The sequence below is a fragment of the Misgurnus anguillicaudatus genome, chromosome 17, assembly GCF_027580225.2.
Source record: "Misgurnus anguillicaudatus chromosome 17, ASM2758022v2, whole genome shotgun sequence".
NCBI lineage: Eukaryota > Metazoa > Chordata > Actinopteri > Cypriniformes > Cobitidae > Misgurnus > Misgurnus anguillicaudatus.
Window position 1 is genome coordinate 39,277,133 of NC_073353.2, and position 20,495 is coordinate 39,297,627.

Sequence of the window (20,495 nt, forward strand, 5' to 3'; positions counted from 1 at the left end):
TCTATAGATACAATAAGCTGTTATGCTTACAATCATTTATCAAAATATCTACTTTTGTGTTGATCAAAATTAAATACTCAGGTTAGAACAACATGAGGAGGTGAAATTTTTCATTTTTGGGTGAACTGTCCCTTTAAGGCAGATCAAACATAGGACTATAGGATAAGAAACCGCCCCAGTATGCTCAAGGGACAGAACGCCAACATTATCCTATTGTAAGAAAGTTTATGAACTCACTGTCTGTGGTAGGATTGTAGGAGTGAGGTGGTTTATCTGAACAAAGGTAGTGATGTTGAGTGAGTTTAAAGGTCGGTTAATAAACCGCGGTGACGCGGGAGACGCTGGAAATTCCGCGCAGACGCGTCAAATCTGAATGCGCTCACGTCTCCATTCACATCAAAAGTTGCGGTTCTTCACACAAGGTAAGCCACATCTCTTTAACTATCACTTTTATATCGTTTTATATTGTAGTCTTGACGTGTAGTCTCTCTTTGTAAATAAAAATGATAACTAATCATTTTACGCACTTAGTTTCATTTTTACCGGGGAGAATATCAAAGCTTTTCAGGTGCGGCACTGTTTCATACTGTACGAGCTTCAGTCTTTTATAACTTTACCATCATCATTTTAATGACAGTTGAAACTATGAGTCTTATATTTACGACCAGTAAGCACAGAAGGTCTAACATCTCTGAATAAAAGAAATACAAACCATTAGGGGTGTAACGGTACGCAAAAATCACGGTTCGGTGCGAACCCCGGTTTTGAAGCCACGGTTCGGTTCATTTTCGGTACAGTAAGGGAAAAATGCAAACATTAAACTGCAGGTTGTTTATTACTATAAACTTTTTTTACAATTTGTTTACACTTTTTTAAACACTTTTTTATTAAATATAACATATAAAATATATATAAAATGAAAAAATAATAAATAAAATACTACTGCAAAGTTCTTTTTTTACATTATTTTATAACAGAAGGTAACTCTTTTCTTAACCTTCTCTTAAACTTTTTCTACTAAAACCTTGAACTAACAAATTCAATTCCTGAATACTTTTATGAACAATTAGCCTACATTTTTGCCACCAAAAATGTTCTGTTTTGATATATTTTGGATTGTTTACCTCACAGTATTGAATTGGCTATGTACCATCTCTGTATAAAAATAATATTACTGCTCTATGTGTAACTGCATAGCAAGCAACATGATGATATACTTATTATACACTCATTTTGAGATTAGTGAGTTGCATGCATAGCCATGATCTTTTGCACGTTTCTCCTATTCTTTGCTTGTGTCATCAATGTAAGCTGTGACTTTACTTACGAACCCCTCCGCAGCTGAGTAACAGCTGAGTAAGCCCGGGTACAACTCTTCCGTGTCCCGACCAGCTGATCGCATTGTGACAATGATATGATTGACGTGATATGCAGATGAAAAATCTGATCACGCATTCCTTATTCTCGCTGTCACAGAAAGCGCGTCTCATGAATGCGTAGCAACGAAAGACGCGCAACCTCTCACTCACTTTTGAAAGAACAAAGCAGCGCGTTGACACGCGTTTAACATGCGCTTTTAGATACGACACGTAAACGTTTACATCAATAATCAAACGGATATACAACTAAGTAAATAAAAATCTATCTGCGGGCCGAATTATGTTATATGTTTGACAGAAGACTTGCGCTGAACGCGGAGACTTCCGCCACTTAATATGTTCGTGCGGAAACGCACGTATTATGTTCCGCACAGGCGCACACAAAATGCATTCGGCCTTTCGGTGCACGTGTGCACCGTGCCGAAAGCCCTGAACCGAAACGGTCCGGTTCGAATACACGTACCGTTACACCCCTACAAACCATCCATGAGAACTTCTGTGATGGTTTCTGTGTTGGTTTCTGTTTGGATTGGGACTAAATCCTGGAATAAAATCTAAAGCTCATCTACACATTACTGTATGTACATAAAGACATCTCTTAAATATTTCAAGGGTAAACTACTGATGGTTCATAGTGGTGTTTATAATGGAAACCATTAGAAATAGGCTAGACTTTTAAATGGACTCACGCGCATTGTCGCGATTGTCTGGACGTAACTTAACTTCCGGTCTCTGTTTGTTTAATGGGTCTGACTAGTAGCTAAACTGAACTCTGATACAAATACCTCGTTGAAAATTACAAGTGTTTTGGTTTCCTTGTGTCTAATGCTGCGAATCCAGAGCCCATCCAAACCAGTGGGACTTATCCTTCCTGAAGTGTCCTAGCTCCTACTTAAAAGCGTTCCAAGCATTTGAAGTGGACCATAAACAGAAAACATGGACGACCGACCGGTCTTCTTAAGGCTCGTACAGACTACATGACTTTTAAACGTCTGTCCAAACTGTGCAGTTCACACTACAGTAAAACATCATGTTAAACATCTTTACAAAGTGTTCTGGAGCCATTATATAAAAGCACTGCATATCGCTTAAGTAACTAGAAATACTTTTACCGTATCTTCATGCTAACAGATAATAACGACATAATTTCACGCCATAATATAAAAAAACAAGTTGTGTTAAAATGACAGTGTCTAAAACAACCCTACAAGCAGAGAAGTACAATTTATAGTCTATTCCTTGAAGTTTTCCTCTCACGACGACGCGATCTATGGGCGCCGCCATTGTCCTCCGACTTAATTTTCTGAAGTCGGGGTAGGTCGAACTCCCCCGAGTTCGCCGGTAGGAGGTTCCACTTCGACAGGCATTCCAGTGCACTTTTCCTAGTTGAAGGTAGGATAAGTCCTACAACCCACTGGTTTGGATGGGCTCTGGAACGCAGCATTACAACTGCAATCTGTAGTTAACATACATTCACTTTACACAGTAATGTTAGCTAAATGTAGTTTTTGATACGCTTTAGCTGATTTGAAAGGTACTTATTGTTTATTTTGTTTGTTATCAGAAACAAACTACTCTAAAAGGACTCTGTTATTATTGATTCTTTGCCTAAATTTACCGGACATAAGGTTTGTTTCACGAAAGCGGTTTGTTTATGTTACTGCTGAACTCATCTATACAATGTGTTTAATTCAGCACGGCTGGTTTCTGTTTGGAAAACATTGTTTCTCGTCTTACACTTAACATTTCCAGTAAGGTTTGAAAACAATGATTTGAAACATGGGTGTCGAAATCATTATTTGGGACAAGACCCACCCACTTTTTAAGACCAAAGATAATGGGCCCACTCACAGTTTTTCTAATTTAGCGCATATGTCTGTTCGCTTGTCAGATCACTGTCAGTCAAATCCATTTTCACTAGAGAAATGCCCAAATAAATTCAACTCTGTTCTGTGTTTTAGCATAAACCTATATAATTTATACATAAACCAAAGCTTTTAGGCTATAAAAGCAATTGTTTAATTAAAATTTTACATAAGCTGGTAGCTGGTTTGAGCTGGTTTAAACTGGCAGTAGCTGGTTTAAGCTGGTCTTCCGAGCCTGGCAAAGCTGGTCTTCCAACCTGTCCAGGTTGACCAGCTTAAAAAGTGACCAAATCACAGCTACCCCAGCTTTCAAAAGCTAGGCACAAGAATACAAGAAAACTGCATCTACTATAGTAAATGTTTTGGAACCACCCACATTTGTTTTTTTTTTGCTTCTGACGCTCATGGTTTGAAACCTCATTCTGTGAAAAAATGGGAAGTGTTGCAATCTGATGTTTTTGAGTCACATTGCTTGTCTTCAGCGGTTTCTCCAGGCGCTGTTTAAACATTGATAACATTGTTGTTTTCAGGAATTAAGATCAGTGTTGGTGAAACCTGTCTGGCTGCTCCTGAAGATCATCTGTAAACACAATGCTGCGGATCAAACATCCAGAGAGAAGGTCCTCGTTTTACTTTCAATGGATTTTATTATCTGCCCTTCTGATTGGAGGTGAGACTTTTCTCTTCTAACATGTATTAAATGTAATTTCCTTGTATAGTCCATATGGGTTTTCCAATGGAATCTCCTGTAGTAGTATGGTACTATGAGGTACTTATCAAAGTACAATGGTGGTAAAATAGTACATGTCCAAAAAATACTTCAAAAATACCATTCCATTACAGTACCAACATGTTAAAAATGTATTAAAAACATTCAATTCCTAAAGTAAAATGTATCAAGTCTGTCTTGTTCTTTTAAAGGAAAACAAAAAAACAAAACGAATATTAAGCTGTAAAAAATAGCTGGGTCAACATTTTCCTCGTTAAATACTTCAGAAATTTCTTAAGATTTAACTTTAATCTATTGAATTACTAGTTGCATTACCATTGTTGATAATTGCTGCACTTTAAACAAAATAGCTGTAGTTATGCAGATGTTTGCCAGTAACTTAATGTAGATTTAAATTGATGTTATTTACTGGCAACAGTTTGTTCAAAGTTAAATGAACATTAAACATAAACAAGTCTTTATCTTTACAGAATAAAATTATAAATAACAGCCTCATGGACTTTTTCAGTTTTTTCTGATTATGGTTTCCAGAAACGCTTTGCATAATGCTGTACTTTTTATAGTTTCTTGTTTTTTTTTTTTTTTGTGTAAAGTCCAAGTCTTGTTAATGTTTATTAATCTTTTAACAAACTGTTGGCAGTAAATGATATACATTTAAATCTACAGTAAGTTACTGGCAAACAGCTGGAGTAATACTGTCATTTCTACAGACATCTTAAACAGTAGGGCTGGGTATTGTTAGGAATTTCACAATTCGATTCAATTTCGATTCTTGAGGCTTCGATTCGATTCAATTCAATATTGATTTACTTGCTTCGATATCGATTCAATAATAAGTAAATACACAAGCAATTAAGTACCTCAGTATATTTGTAAATAATGTGTGTAGTATTACTAATGTTTGATCACGTTGATGGTGAAGGCTTGAAAGAAGTGCTGCTGTTTGCCATCTTTGATCTTTCTGTTTTGATAAAGCGCCACTTGCAGGGGGAGGGCTGAATCGATTCATAGGATTTGATGAATCAATATTGAATTGAGAAACAAATAATTGCAATGCATTGATGAATCAATATTTTTACCCAGCCCTATTAAACAGTGTCTGTCAAATCGAATCAACCAACTTCTAACACCTAGAAACAGATATTTCAGTCTAGGATCCACAGTTCGTGTCAATATTTAGGTTTTGCATCAGAAACTGCATTTTTAATGTCACCCCAAAAGTTTCAGTGTGTTAGAGATCATGGGGATTGAGTTGGTCACTACATAACCTCAATCATTTTTGTCTAAAACCAAGATTTTGCCCTCTTGCTTGTGTGTTTGTGGTTGTCTTGTTGAAACACTCAGTTTAGGGTCATTTCCTCTTCTGCAAAGGGCAACATCATCTCTTCAAATATTCTGATGGATTTAAAATGATCCATGTTCCCTTTTATACCATAAATAGGCCCATTGTATTATGAAAAACATGCCATGACCTTTGCACCACCAGTCTTTACAGTGCACCGTGGGTTGAATTCAGTAGCTGGGGGTCTGAGGTTTTGTTGATAACCACTAGACCCCAAAACAAACAGTTTTACTCTCATCAGACCACAAAATGTTGTGCCATCTTTCTTTGGGTCAGTTGATGTGTTGATGTCTTTTTTTAACAATGCTGCTTTACGGAGGCTTCTTGGAAACAGCTTCGCTTCAAGATGTCTTCTGAATGTCACAGTACTTACAGATCATCTTACATCACCTTTGATCTTTCTAGAGGTGATGAAAGTCTGAATCATTACAATCCTGACTATCTTCCAGTCTGGTTAAACAGTAGTTACTTGTTTTCTTTCATGTGCTTTGGGTTTTTGTTGCCATTTTAAACCATTTGAAATCATTTTAGCAGAGCATCCTTAACTTTTTTTGCATTTCTTTATACGTTTATAAATCAACTTTTAATCAAATTGCATTGATCCTCTGATGAAACGGTCCATTTTACTTAGAAATTTGCAGCAGATATATTTTATAATGATGGGCTTCCCCTCTTTCTTAATAAAGGACCAGTTTTTTTCACAGAAAACTCATGTTGTATTTAAAGTTCACACTGCTGTTATTTTGATCACACCACTTTCTATAAATGATGAGTCAAAAACTCATAATAACTAGTGTGGATATCATTACCAATGGCTCTGTTGGTTATTTATTACAGTACATGACTACATCTATAGTGACTCATTTTCAATGCAGAAATATTACTACCACTACTACTAATAATAATAACAGTGCTTTATCAGGGTTGCACTGATATTAGTTTGAACACAACTATATTTAAACTAATTGTGTAAGTAGTAAAACAATACAAACATAAACAAAACCCAGATAATCTAGACACCAGATATGGTTTAGATTAAACCAGGACTAGACCTTAGATTTAGGACATTTAAAGGTACAATTTGTAAGATATTTGCAGTAAAATATCCAAAAAAACACTAGTCCAGTGTTATATAATTTGTCCAGCTGATTACTAACAATATCTCTAATGTTTTCAACTACTTGTAAATTATGAGAAAATAGCGATTTTAAATATTGACAAGGGGCAGTGCAGTCGATGACGTTAATATCCACGTTACCCTTTGTTATCACCTTTACTGATGTAGAAACCACATGACGGATGCAGAAGTAATAGCGTCTATCGGCCACTCGCTTATTTATGGTAAATTTGTTAATCTGAACACTTAATTCTGTGCTGTGTTAACACACCATCGTATTTGACTAATACTGTAACATCTATGACTAACAATTGCGTTTTGAACATTACATGACAGTTTCATGATGAAACCTTACATAATGAAATAAAATGATGTCATCAAACACAACATTTATAAAACTTGTTTACTTTATCTCATTTGTTAATAACATGATTTGTCGTTCTTGTCTGTTTGATGGCCATCAGTGTTTGAGTTAAAGACAACGAATCCCGTCATTCCACGATGCTTCAGAACGAACTATAATACTATTTTTTAAATATCTCAATATATTCAATACGAAATGACAATAGCTGTGTCATATTAATAGCTGTTAATGATCAGAAAATCATATTTCTTAGCAAATAATACATTCTGAAATAGCTTTTCTACATGAACCATAATGTAACAAATCAACTGTTTAGTTGAGCATGTTTTTGAAAAAATATTTAAAATATACAAAGTTTTTTCATAGCACCAAGTAAGATCATTTTGTAAAGTTCAGGTTCTTACAGTGTATTATGTCAAAAATATATGCTTACCATGCAAAATTTCAACAAGAACAGTTCACATGGCAGGAGGGATTTCTTTCTCTCAGACATTCATCTAAGAAGTTGTGTTGTGACAAGTGCTGTTGATTGACACACTGACATCTAGTGGATTTTTTTGCATAACATAGCTCAAACAAATAGTTGGCTCAATCAGCTTGAGTTAAGTTCCTCTCAATAAAATATAGGGACTCAAAATGAGCTCAACCATTTGGTTGAGCAGGTAGTTAAAGGGTTAATCTACGTCATTGTTATTGTTTTGATCTGGCGCCCTCTAGTGGCGCGGATTATAAAAATCGCATCTTTAAGTAGTTTTTACAAACACACCCTACAAAAAATAATACTTGTGTACATCTTGAGACAAAGCAATGGCACTGATATTTGTTAAGATTTTGCAGCGCAAGCTGTTTTAGGATGGGTCAATTTAACAGCATTTTAGCAGCAGCAAAGACAACAGCATTTTAGTCTTGGACTTACCACCCCTTTAAATCTAGAAACATCATGAGTCTCCCTCCAAAACAGCATCTTACTCCATACTCCAGTTGCTATGATGTCAAAGCTATTTTATTAACTTTAAAACACCGGATGAAGTGATTTATTTCCTCTTTAATACAGATGATGCTGAGTCATAAATAAGTCATGTGAGGATAACCAAAGTAGTTTTCCATGAGTCAACAATGTTAGCAATTATATAGTCATTACATAAAATTCAAATTTCATTTTATTTTGAAGGCTTGATTGTAAATCACTTTAGAAATATTGCAATAAATAAATCATTTTGAAGATTATCAGATTTTTCATTGATCCAGAGAGAAACTTTTAAGATAAATGATAATGATCTCCATTACTCTAATGATGGCTTTTCCACAGATACAAGTGAATTTTGGCTGTATTATTTATGTCCCCTTCAAAAACTGCTCTGGGACTTGGCCTTAGTTATATTAAGACATTTAAGTAGTTTTTACAAACAAACCTTACAAAAAATACTGATGGGCATCTTGAGACAAAATAATGATGTTAAGATACGTCAGTGCAAGATGTTTTTAAATGAAGGCAGCTCAAATATGCATTTTAGTCTGGGACCCTGTCCAAGAAACCCCCCTTTATGTTTACTGTCCACTCAGTCTGTTAGAAGAAGTTTATATCCATCCATGGTCTTAACTGAAAACATCTTGCCCTGGCATATCATAAAGGGAACATATCACGGAAATCTGACTTTTTTCATGTTTAAGCTATAATTGGGTTCTCACCTAGAAAATGTGTAAAAGATCAACCCAGTAACTTAGTTTTGGTAAACCCTTCTCTGCAAACAAAAAAGCTCATTGAAATTTGGCTCCCCTTGTGATGTCAGAAGGGGATATTATAGTAATAATACCGCCCCTTAATCTGCATTATCCAACCACAGCACTGCCGTTTAGTGCAGAGATCAGCTCATTTGCATTTAATGGACACACACAAAAGTGTCAATTTTAACATGTTATAATAAATTATCTGTGGGGTACTTTTGAGCTAAAACTTCACATATGTACCCTGGAGACACCAAAGATTTATTTGACATCTTAAAAAAGTCTTGTGAAATGTCCCCTTTAAAACAATGAAGATGCACAGCAGTAATGTTTTGTACAGTATAAGTTATATTTGTCAAAACTACTTAAATAAGGTCTGAGCTCCCCCCTAAACGTTTTCCTTTTATTTTAATGTCACGTCCAGTTTAATCTGAGTGTGCAACAATATAGATTTGACATAACCAACACTTAAAGTAAGGATGTTTATTGAAGATTGATTGTGGTGGTGAGGTGATAACCTTCATTTCAGTAAGCAGTTCTTCTTTGTGTGAAATATATCAAACTAGATGAGATCTACAGTATAAATACACAAACCCTGTGTGTGTGTTTTCTACATCACTACATCTAAATAAAGACAACAGTATTGTAAGAATGATAGATCTTAATCTTACAGTGGTTGAGATTTGTTCTGCATTTCATTCTTTAGTTAAAGTTCACTGTTCGGATGATGACTCTTTACTGACCTCAAACAAATCTGCATATTTCACTTGTGGTTACTGAACTTGATACAAGCAAACCTTGAAGCGGAAATTTAAAGCGTTAATCTGATGCATTTAACAACCTTTATTAAGATTGTCCAAAAGACAGGCAAACATCTGGGCTTTCCTTTTAACTTAACTATATCAACTTTTTTTTAACTTAACACAAAAGTTGAAGTAGAAATTCACTGTTTGTGTAGAAACATTTCATTAAATATAAGGCTGGTGTGCTATTGAATCTGAAGTCTGTAAGGCTGTTCAGATATCAAATCTGTATTTACAGATCCAACTATTTTAAATACTTGTGTAATAAAAATTATTACAGGTTACATGAAGGAACAATTTAGGTAATATACTATTATGTATTATTTTATTATTTTAATATATATTATTATTTTTTATATATATTATTATTATTTTAAGTACTTTTTCAAGATTTTTTAAAATATTTGGTGTTGAGTACAAATGTGACGTTTTGGCTAGAAATATCATATAGATAATTTATTATAGCATGTCCTAATTGCCACTTTGTAGGTGTGAGCAAAAATGTGATTTTTTTTTGGAGGTGTGTCCCTTTAAATGCAAATGAGCTGGTGAAATGCAAACACTGATCACCATAATGGTGGTTTGTTGGAATTGAAACTCAATTGTGCTGTGAATTATTTTCTATAAATAATTATCCTTGGTTGGATAGTGCAAACTAAGGGGCGATATTATTATAATAAGATCCCCTTCTGACATCATGAGGGGAGCTAAATTTCAATGAGCTATTTATTCACATGCTTGCAGAGAATGGTTTACCAAAACTAAGTTACTGGGTTGATCTGCTTCACATTTTCTAGGTTGATAGAAGCACTGGAGACCCAATTATAGCACTTAAACATGGAAAAGTCAGATTTTCATAATGTCCCCTTTAATAAATGTGACCTTTGACCACAAAGGTGGCTATACACTTTATGGGTTGAAATTATAGGTTTTATGCAATAAATACTAAGTGAGGATGTTCCATTTAATATAAATTTCCCACAGTAAATATATCAAAAATGTATTTATCAAGGTTGCTAAGGACAACTTTAAAGGCGATTTACAAAATATTTAGATTTTTTACAGTCTCAGGTTTTAGAGTTAGTCTATATCTCGGCCATCCAGATATTGTCCCATCCTAACAAACCATACATCAATGGAAAGCTGATTTATTCAGCTAACATAAATGAACATAAATGATTTATTCAGCTTTCAGATAATGTGTACCTTGTAACTGGTTTTGTGTTACACAATGCATAATAATTACAACAACTGTTATGTTTTTCTCTTCAAGGTATTCAAATGCAAGTAATATCTCTGAACACATACGACATTACTGTCGGTCTTGCGTCGGTCTTTCAGTGTAACAGTCAAAAGCAGAACGCGAGTGTGACATGGAGCGACAATCTGAACCAGAGCTTGGAAAACATCAATGGAATCAAGATTAGAGGAAACTTATTGTGGTTTTTACCTGCCGAGTCTTCTCACAGTGGAACGTACATCTGTCTCAGCAGGTCTGGATACACTTTTACACCAATTCATTTGAAACACCAAGTCTTACTGCTGTCCATGTTCTGATTCATATTTATTCCTCTCGGGTCCATTTGTAATGTGATTTTCTAAAAAAGAAATGTGTTAAAGGTGCCAAAGAACGCACTGAACCCACCCTACAGCCATGATTGACGTGTCTAGCTCGATTTCATTGGCAGACTATGTTATAGTTACCTAATAAGTTTAAACATTAAGTTAAAGCTGTTTAATAAATAATACTGTGTACGAAGCTAGTTGATATATTTTTAATGGCATTATATTATCATATAGTGTAGTACCGCTTCAGGTCCAACACGCTTGAAATCTTTTGAATTTTAGGTTAATTAGGTCGTATTGTATTGTTTGTTTATTTGTTTACCAAGATCTAAATTGTGTGTCCGATGTTTTATTTCATATACAATACACTTCTGTATACCTTTAGTATGTTAAGTATTGCTTAAATAATTTTTCAATCAGCGCTGTGATGTATTGTAGTTGACCACTGAAATCAAAGCAGAGACATGAATCATGGCTGCGTGGTGGGTTTTTTGTGTGAGGGTTGTAGTTTGCGGTTTACTGGTTTGGGAAAAATCACATATGGCATCACAGCATTAAGTACATTTCTAAGTTAAAACAGAAATGTTAAACGGAAATGCCCTTTTAAATGCCTAATTTAAACCTGTATTTGTAGTGCAATTTATAAATTATTTCTCTTTTTAAATCGCTTTTTGAAATGCATTTTGAAATTCCATTATTTAATTATTGAGTGTTTTATGTTGTATTATATGTATTAATTTGAACTTGTTATTAATGGATTAATATTTCATTTCTACATAATTTTTATAATCTCACTTTTTATTGCCTAATTAAATGTTTTTTTGTAACTTTGTCTATTTATTTATAGATTAATTAATAAATTTTTAAACAAATGTATTAATTGCTATTTTTATTGTCCAGGTAATATTAAATGTTAAAATTCTTTATTACATTTTGCATGACTCTTGTAGTCCTCCATAATATTCTCCCTGATGAAAGGCAAAAAAATGTAATCTGAGGATTAATGATGCCAAATCATAGATGAAAGTTAGTGTGCAGACAGTTTATTTATTTATTTTTTGAGATTTTCAGTCTTGTTTGGCTGGAACCTTGGTGATCGTGAGTGCGGTGTAACTCCTTCAAAACATTTGAAACACAAATGCAAAAATCTATCATGTGAAAATTCAGAGTTAAAGATCTGTCGGTTTGTTTGTTTGTCTGTATGTAACAGAGAAGGGAATGAAACCTGGGAAATGAAGTTTAACATTTCTGTTGAAGACGAATCATGCCCTCGCATGAACAGAGAGGATGTGGCACAGAGTACACCTGAAGTGTCCTGTGTGCTTGAAGAGATCTTTCAGTTAGACCCAAAAGCTGAAGTCACCTGGCTAAAGGTACAGTAAGACATCATCTCATATATTCATCATCAATAGAAACCTTCAGCTTTAGCTGCACATGTGCTGTGTTTTACACCTAAAACATTGCAATATTTTCTGTTTCTCTTCCTCTGCAGAACTGCAGCCCAATGAATAAAACCATAAAGAGTAAGATCCTCCCCATGAACAGATCTTCAGATGATGTTGGACTCTACACCTGCTTTGTGAACTTTACCTTTGAAGGTCAAAATTACTCCGCTGCCCAGACCACAGAAATCACAAGCATTCCTAAAGATTTTGGTAAACATCACACACATATGACCGTACTCTTTACTTTTTAATCCACAATATTTATTCAAATGCTGTACTGCTCTTGACCAGTAGATGGCGTATGGAGTTTGGGTATAAATGAATGTACGTACAGCTTCAAAATGAATTACACAACTATTTAATTTTACATTCATGCATTTGTCAGAAGTTTTTATATTTTAGAAACACTAACTATTAGTAAAGTAATTCAGTCATTCAATTCAATTCAATTGTATTTATATAGTGCTTGTTAATTGTTTCAAAGCAGCTTTACATTAATAAAAGCAGGGGAAACACAGAAAAATCGACAGACAACATAAGTAGCAAAATACAGCGGCTATGAATAAACTTTACAAGCGAGCGTATTAATAATATCTCGTATACAAGAAGGTGCTTAGTTAAGCCAATGTCGGCTGACTCTCTGGGGTTGAAAAAAAACCTAGGAGAAAAACCTCCCGACTTTTTAGCCTGGGAGGAACAAAAAGTCCTAGGAGGGAAAAATGACTGTGAGGATCTTAGTGCTACAGTTATGCTGAGATGTCCACACAAGTTTATACTGATGTTATGTGGTCCTGTGGTTTGCTCTACAATAGTGTTCAGTTTGGGGTTTTGTGCAGGTTTCTTAATGTTTCTTGGTTTTTAAAACAGACTTTCTGTACTGTAGGTTTTGTGGACAGTTGCAACAGAACCACAAAATTCTGCTGAATGTGTCAGTGTGATGAAATGACAGTAAAACAGTCAAACCTGTTCATTAGAAGAGGGTTGCCGAGTATATACGGTCATATACAGCATAACATGATAATGCATTGTGTAAAGAGTTGTGTTTGTTATGCTTACAGTGGTGACGCAGCCCAAAGTGATCTACCCAATACAAGAAACACGCACGGTGATACTTGGTGAGTATTGAGGATGAGGTCGACTTCTCTGTTGTGTGTTTGTGTGCGTGTTATGCGTGTGTGCGTATGTGCATGCGCGTGTGTGTGTGTGTGTGTGTGTGCATGCTGCATTTGTATGCATGCATGTGTTTGTGCGTGTGCATGCTTGTATTTGTATGCATGCATGCGTTTGTGAGTGCATGCATGCGTGTGTGTGTCTGTGTGCGCGTGTTAACCCTTATCCACCGAAATGATGCTGAATCTACAGCTAAAACGGTTTCACAAACTGGCCTGACTTTACACTGACTTAAAGGGTTAGTTTAACCAATAACAAATTTTTTGTCATTAATTCCTCATCCTCACCTGTAAGACCTTCAATCCTCTTCAGTACACAATACAGTGTTTGTATTTGGAAGTGACATCACAGTTGATCACACTTTACAGCTGCTTACGCTTAAACAACAACAAGGCGGAGCACAAGAAAAGCTAAAATGATAATGCAGAAAAAAAATGTACATTAATGATATATTACCTCAGTTATGTTCCAACAATTATTAACCAAATAAGCTAAAGCACTGTTTTATTTGGAAGTTGAGGTGCTTTAAATGAATTTATCTGAATTTTGACAAACTGGGTATATGATTTGTAGACATATTTGTATATTGAATTGTGATTGTGTTCCTGTGCAGGTGAGAGTTGCAATCTGACGTGTAAAGCTCTTGTTGGGAAGAACGGAATAGATGAAACGTTAATGTATTGGTTGCATAACATGGAAACTCAGTCAGCCCCTTACTACATGTAAGAATATACAGGAAAAATCTTTGCCATGTTGTTGTTGTGAGATTTTCATTGATGTAAACAGTGAGCATAAGTGCATGTATGAATACAATATGTCATCTGAAACTTTTTAAACAATGCTTTTTGTGTCATCAGTATTGAGGAGGACAATATGAAGTACATGATGTGTATTCTACACATCCAAGAAATCAAAGCTGAGCATTTAAACACAAACTTCACCTGTGTCGTCGAGCATCCCACGGGAAAAGATTCCGGAATAGTGACACTTATTCCAGGTGAATAATGACGTGCTGATACTGAAATCCCAATAAGCAGACATTATACATCTAGACTATTTTGTCCACGCAATAATGCACGCTAAAATCGTTTGCTTAAAGGTGAATATAGGGATTATAACATTTAATTTCTCACTTTAAAATCTGCTGCAAGAAAACAAAATAAATTGTTGTTTTTTTCATTGAAGTTATTGCTGCAAAAATGAAAATGACTTTAATCTGGTATATACTATAACCTGTAATATATTATATTTATTGTGTGTTCCCTTGTAGCCAATCAGAATCAGCGTTATTTTTGGATAGTTCCTGGTCTGGTATCTCTGCTCATATTGGCTGTCGTTGGGGTTTATCTCTTTAAAGTGGACCTGGTGTTGGCGTATAGAGATCTGTGTTGTTTCCCTGTGGCTGTACACGCTGGTATGTCAGTCTTTTATATTAATGTTATTTCCTGCATAGATTGATGAATTTCAATTGATGAAATTTGATCTCAAGAACAATGTGTTTTTTTACGTACTTGCTACAGAAATAAAGCTATTATTATTTTTAAACTACGATTCTCATATTAACATGTCCAACATGTCACACAGATTTAATCTAATAGGACAACCTGTAGGGACAGAAGTTAGAAACATAAGATTATGGCAGGAATAACTGAAGACAGGCTGTTGAACTATTTGAAAATAACACAAAGCGGATTGCCTTTACACAGCTGCTTTGCATTATTTTCAAATCATTTAAAGGCCAGGAGTCAATTATTCTGCTTATACCACAAATATTACTCTGGTGCCTATTTTTAAGACATTTGACAGCGCAGGTGTACGTTTTTCGGAAAATAATCAACACCAAACAGAATAAAGCATTTAATAGCCCTGTGGTATATTAAAGGGAAAGTTCCCCCAAATATAAGACGTTTGTCAATATTTACTCTCCCTCATGTTGTTTGATTTTCAAATGTCTACTAATTTCATTAATTTTAAACTCTGTGTATGATCTTCGTTCTGAATATTATCTCTAACAAAATTCCTTTACAAAAATGCAATTATTTCAGCTTTTTGCTCAAAATGTAACCATATTTAAGAGGTGATATAAAGAGAACTAATAAAGATAGGATCAACATTTTCCCCAGTTTTGTTTCTTTTGATATATTTGTATGTTTAAATATTTATAGAAGAAAATTTTACTAGAAGGCTTTTTGTGAAACTTTTGTGAAAATCACACAAAAAATGCTGCTGCGCACCTTAAAAAAAAACTGGTGGGAAATCAGTAAAATGTAAAATGTTCTCTTTCTGTTACCCGCGTAACAAATGCAGTGCTTGAAATGTAGTAAAGTAATTGTAAGAAAAATTCTAGTTTAGATAGCAGACAACTCCGGGCCGAATCCGGTGTGCATCCGGCCCGGAGTCGTCTGCTGCCTGGGTTCTGTGTAGATGGGTCACTGAGTTCGTAGAGTTAAACACATGGTTAAAGGCAAACTCCAGAATATTTGAGAAATACCAAAGCCTTATTGATGGTTTCATCGGACGCATGTGCGTTGTCGCGTTATTTGCCTTGCCCGAATTTAACTTCTGACATCTGATGGGTCAGGCTAGTGTCTAAAATGACCTCTGGAACAAATACCTTGTCAAAAATAAAAATGTTTCGGTTTTCAGACGAGGGGAGATGGCGATCAGATTTGCTGTGCAGATTTGCCAGCAAGACAAGAGTTTAAGGATCTGTAGCTCACATTGTATACTGTATATTAAAGGCGAAGTGCACAATGTTTGAAAAACACTTTGGAAAAGGAGACGGGCCGACTACCAAAACACACTTATAGCCAATCAGCAGTAAGGAGCGTGTCTACTAACTGACATCCTTGCCGGGTTGCGAATGTGTGGGGCGGGTCTTTTAAAAGAAGGTCCAGATTCTATTGGGGTAGGGGCGTGTTTGTTTAGGTGATTTCAAATATCAACATTGGCTTTCAAACATTGTGCACTCCGCCTTTAAGTTTACACAGTAATGTTAACTCAGTCAGTGTAGTAGTTAATTTGCTTTAGCTATAATTTGAACCAAGGTAATTTACTGGTTCTTTTTTGCTTGTTATCAGAAATAAACTACTCTAGAAGGACTAAGGACCATGGTCCATGCTGTAAAAAAAAATAATAATTTCAATCATAATTTTAAATATATTTCAAAATATACAAAAATTGCCAAAAATATGTGTGCTGAAATATATTTTTCACCAATATGTTTTTTTTTGGCCCTTTTTTGTATATTTTGAAGTACATTTAAAATATATGTATATTTATTTTCACATCGCATTGGTAGAAAAACTTTAAACATAACATGTTTGAAAAGATTTGTTTTCAACTGCAAAAATATATTTATAATTTTAGATTTTATATATTTTAAAATTAACATTTATGCATTTTATATAAACTTTTAGATTTTGGCCAGACAAAATAAATATTTTTGCCATATAGGTTGTAGAATTAGAAATGTATTTGTTGCCCCTGTAATAGATGAAGGTTAAAACAAATTATGCCACGGTGCTGTTGAATGCTTTATTCTGATTGGTGCAGATGTTCCATGGGTGTTGATTATTTTTTGATAGATGCACACCTGACCTGACAAGTGTCTTAAGATAGGCACCAGAGCAATGTCTGTGGTAATCGTGTATAAGAGGAATAATTGACCCCCATCCTTTGAATTATTTGAAAATAATGCACACCCGTCAATTATTCCTTACATATATTCTCAAATTAAAAAAGCTTTACTTTCTACAAAATGTATTTCGTATATATTTAAATCATATTTTTGGCCAAAAAAAGATGACTGTATCAGTGAAACAGGGTAGTGTGCTTATGTGTAAGGAAAATGTTTTAATGTGTTTTTATCTAAAGTGTGTACATTCTTTTTCAAAGATGGAAAGTCGTACGATGCGTATGTGAGTTATCTTCATGGAAATGAACTCAGCTTGTCTTCCACAATGAGCTTTGCTCTTCATTCCCTTCCTGCCGTCCTGGAGAAACGTTACGGTTATAAACTCTTTATCAGTGGACGAGATGAACTTCCAGGTGAAGGTAAAGATGCTGTCAGATCACAAACATTAACGGTGCGATACTGTTATCATATATGTAGGATGTCAGTGTTTATTTATTTTTCATGACTGCTTTTAAACCTATATAGTGTCATTTACTCTCTGTCTTATTGCTCTTATTCATGAGTGACTTTGTCTTTAAGAAATGTCATAGTCAAATTAGAAGTGTGTATAATAGCCACTTTAAAATCATTGCAATAACATCACAAATTTACTGTGAGTATTGAATATATTGTGATATTTATTCTTATCCCTATTATAAATGAAATGAATGCTCTGTCTCTTTTAGCGGTGCATGATGTCGTTGCTGACAGAATGAATCGAAGCCGAAGACTCATCATCGTTTTGACCTCGCACAGCTTTCAGTCTCAAACAGAAACCAACATGAAGCCGCTTTTATTACACAATGAGTCCACCATGAAATCAGACCCCTCCATGTCTCAAATATGGGGTACGTACGAGCAGCGGGTGGGTCTCTATGATGCTTTAGTGAAGGAGGGTCTGAAGGTCATCCTGGTGCAGGTGGAGGACGAAGTGGACGAGTCTTCTCTTCCTGAATCCTTACGATACATCAGCCGCACCAAAGGCATCCTCAGGTGGAGACAGGACACCAGCGACAGCGCTAACAGAAAGTTCTGGAAACACCTGCGCTATCAGATGCCTCGGGGTCAGCCGAAGAAAAGCAAACAGATTACAGAGCTGGAAGAAGTTTTTTAATGCGATGTATGTCAACTTTCACTGTGAACTTTATGGTTATCTTATTCAGGTTAATAAGTCACAGCTGACTTTGAGAAGATTCTCTACTAGTTAAAGTCCCCCTGTGGTGAAAATCAAGTTGTTGTTTATACATCTATGTGGTGTTTTTAATATGCTTTAAGACAAACCATGTGCAAATTCAACACCAATGCTTTGAGTATTTTCTCCATAAAATGTTAGTTTCCCAAAGATAGTCTCATTCCCTACAGTTTCCAAACATGTAACCAATCACAGTTGAACGAGTGGATCAGTAGTTTAAGCAATAGATAGTTCGCTCTACTACTAGGATGCTGACACATGCAGTGTTAATTCTCTAATCTGTTCACATCAGTACTAAAAAATAGTGCTGCAAACACGCAGTTCATGTATGCATTGTGTGAAACCAGACTTAACAATTATGTGTCTGAAACTACAAAATGTAGCATCTGTTTACATTTATATCTATGCTCCGAGGTGGTGTGAAAGAGTGGAGACTAATTTGCATATTCATATACAGCCACAGAAAAAAATCAAGCAACCACTTAGATTTTACTTTAATCATAGATGTATTGTGATAGTTTCAGTCCATGTTAAATTTTAACAAAAGCAAACCTTGGGAGTGACATAAAATATTTTTTTACTAAAATACATGTAAAAAATTAGTATTTTGTTGTTGAGAAATGATTTTGATCTTGTTTTCTCTGGAATATTGAAGATTGGTAAACACTTCATATTTTTTTGTTAAATTGACCATGTTTTTCCCATTTTAAATTTTCAATAAATAAGTTCAAATAAAAACATTATTTTTATTAAGAATTTGGCAGAAATGTTGTCGATATGACAGAATGAAACAAAAAATAATTTGACTTAAACACATACCTATAAAAAGTAAATCTACAAAATCTGAAACGGACATTAAAATGGTCTCCTAACTTTTTCCGTGGCTGTATGTTGAGTAGAGGTGGGGACTCATTTGCATATTCATAGCTCTGTGTATACTTAATGAGGCAAGGGTGTGGTTAGATTTAAGCAGTTATAAAGCATGAAGAAATTACTGTCAAAATGTTTACATTTGCTATTATGATGCTCAAAGATGAGTTTTAAGTGAAAAGATTATCGACTACAGGGGGACTTTAAAATCAATATTTGTAATTGTTTCAAAAATACTTGATAGTTTTCAGGCTCATTATGCAGAAAGAGTCATCTGAGGTCAGTTTATGGAGCTTCTGGTCTTTATTAAGCCTTCCAGTTCTGTAGATGTCCATAATCAAGGTCAATGTGATTGTGACAAGAAACTCCATACGGTGTTATGAGCGGATGAACAAAAAATAAACTGAGCCATTCAGATGAGCCTTTTTGGTTAATTCACCAAAAAACTGTAAACACTGGACATTGAGTTGACTTCTGAGGTCGTTAGTAATGAAAGATTATGTGTTAAGGAAACATGTGTGCGGTATGTTTCTGGAAGTTTTATTTTTGAACTTAACTAGGTCACAAAGAACTATTTTTTTTACATTTATGCATTTGGCAGATGATTTTATCTGAATCTAAAATATCCACAACTTTCATGATACTATCAATGGTCTACAGGAACACTTTGTACTTGAAGATTACACTTGAAGAAGTTAATTTTATTCATGTATATGATGAGAAGTAGAATGTGCCTTTATTATTCTTCTGTAAATGTAATGTGTTGCGTTTGTGTTACATCATCATTTGATCAAAAGTTTTAGCTTGTTGTTTAGTTGTTGTTATTTATTTGTTTTGGTCCAATGTCAATTATATTCATATAATTCGTGCTGTAATCCATAATAGAAAATGATTTGAGCACAACCTTTACCATAGTAAAATCAGTGTAACAAATTGACATTTAAATGACCTCTTTCTAGAATAAAGAGGAAAAACAAGAGAAAGCGTCTTCTCTTACATGTGGTGTTTCTTTGTGACGTTCAAAGCTTGTGTTTTTGAGAGGGGATTTTTCATCGGACTTTATTTCCGCCTACATTCATACCCATGAACTCTCAAAAAAACTCAAAAATAATTTTGATGACACATTCTCTCCTTTTTCATTTTATTCATGTGTGTTTTTATTAATTTATTTAAACTTCTCTAACCTACATAAAATAAGAAATCTTGATGCTGTTGCTATGTGGTTGCTAAGGTCGCCTGAGAGTTGCTGCA

General features: G+C 34.7%; 1 protein-coding gene across 1 annotated transcript; it reads left to right on the forward strand.

Annotated features, from left to right (window-relative positions):
- Positions 1-153: 153 nt before the first annotated feature.
- Positions 154-20,230, forward strand: il1rl2 (interleukin 1 receptor-like 2). Its single transcript, XM_055215099.2, has 11 exons — positions 154-422; positions 3,775-3,914; positions 10,599-10,818; positions 12,102-12,264; positions 12,384-12,546; positions 13,395-13,451; positions 14,120-14,228; positions 14,364-14,503; positions 14,777-14,920; positions 17,404-17,562; positions 17,869-20,230. The coding sequence occupies exons 2-11, from the start codon at positions 3,836-3,838 to the stop codon at positions 18,294-18,296; spliced, it is 1,662 nt and encodes a 553-aa protein (XP_055071074.2). The 5' UTR covers positions 154-422; positions 3,775-3,835; the 3' UTR covers positions 18,297-20,230.
- Positions 20,231-20,495: the final 265 nt, after the last annotated feature.

What these genes read in the sequence shown, in the direction of transcription:
- il1rl2 (XM_055215099.2), top strand. Translation starts at nt 3,836, where the DNA reads ATGCTGCGGATCAAACATCCAGAGAGAAGGTCCTCGTTTTACTTTCAA. An exon ending in AAGCATTCCTAAAGATTTTG is followed by an intron (nt 12,547 to 13,394) that starts GTAAACATCACA and finishes TTATGCTTACAG; the next exon opens with TGGTGACGCAGCCCAAAGTG. An exon ending in AGATGAACTTCCAGGTGAAG is followed by an intron (nt 17,563 to 17,868) that starts GTAAAGATGCTG and finishes TGTCTCTTTTAG; the next exon opens with CGGTGCATGATGTCGTTGCT.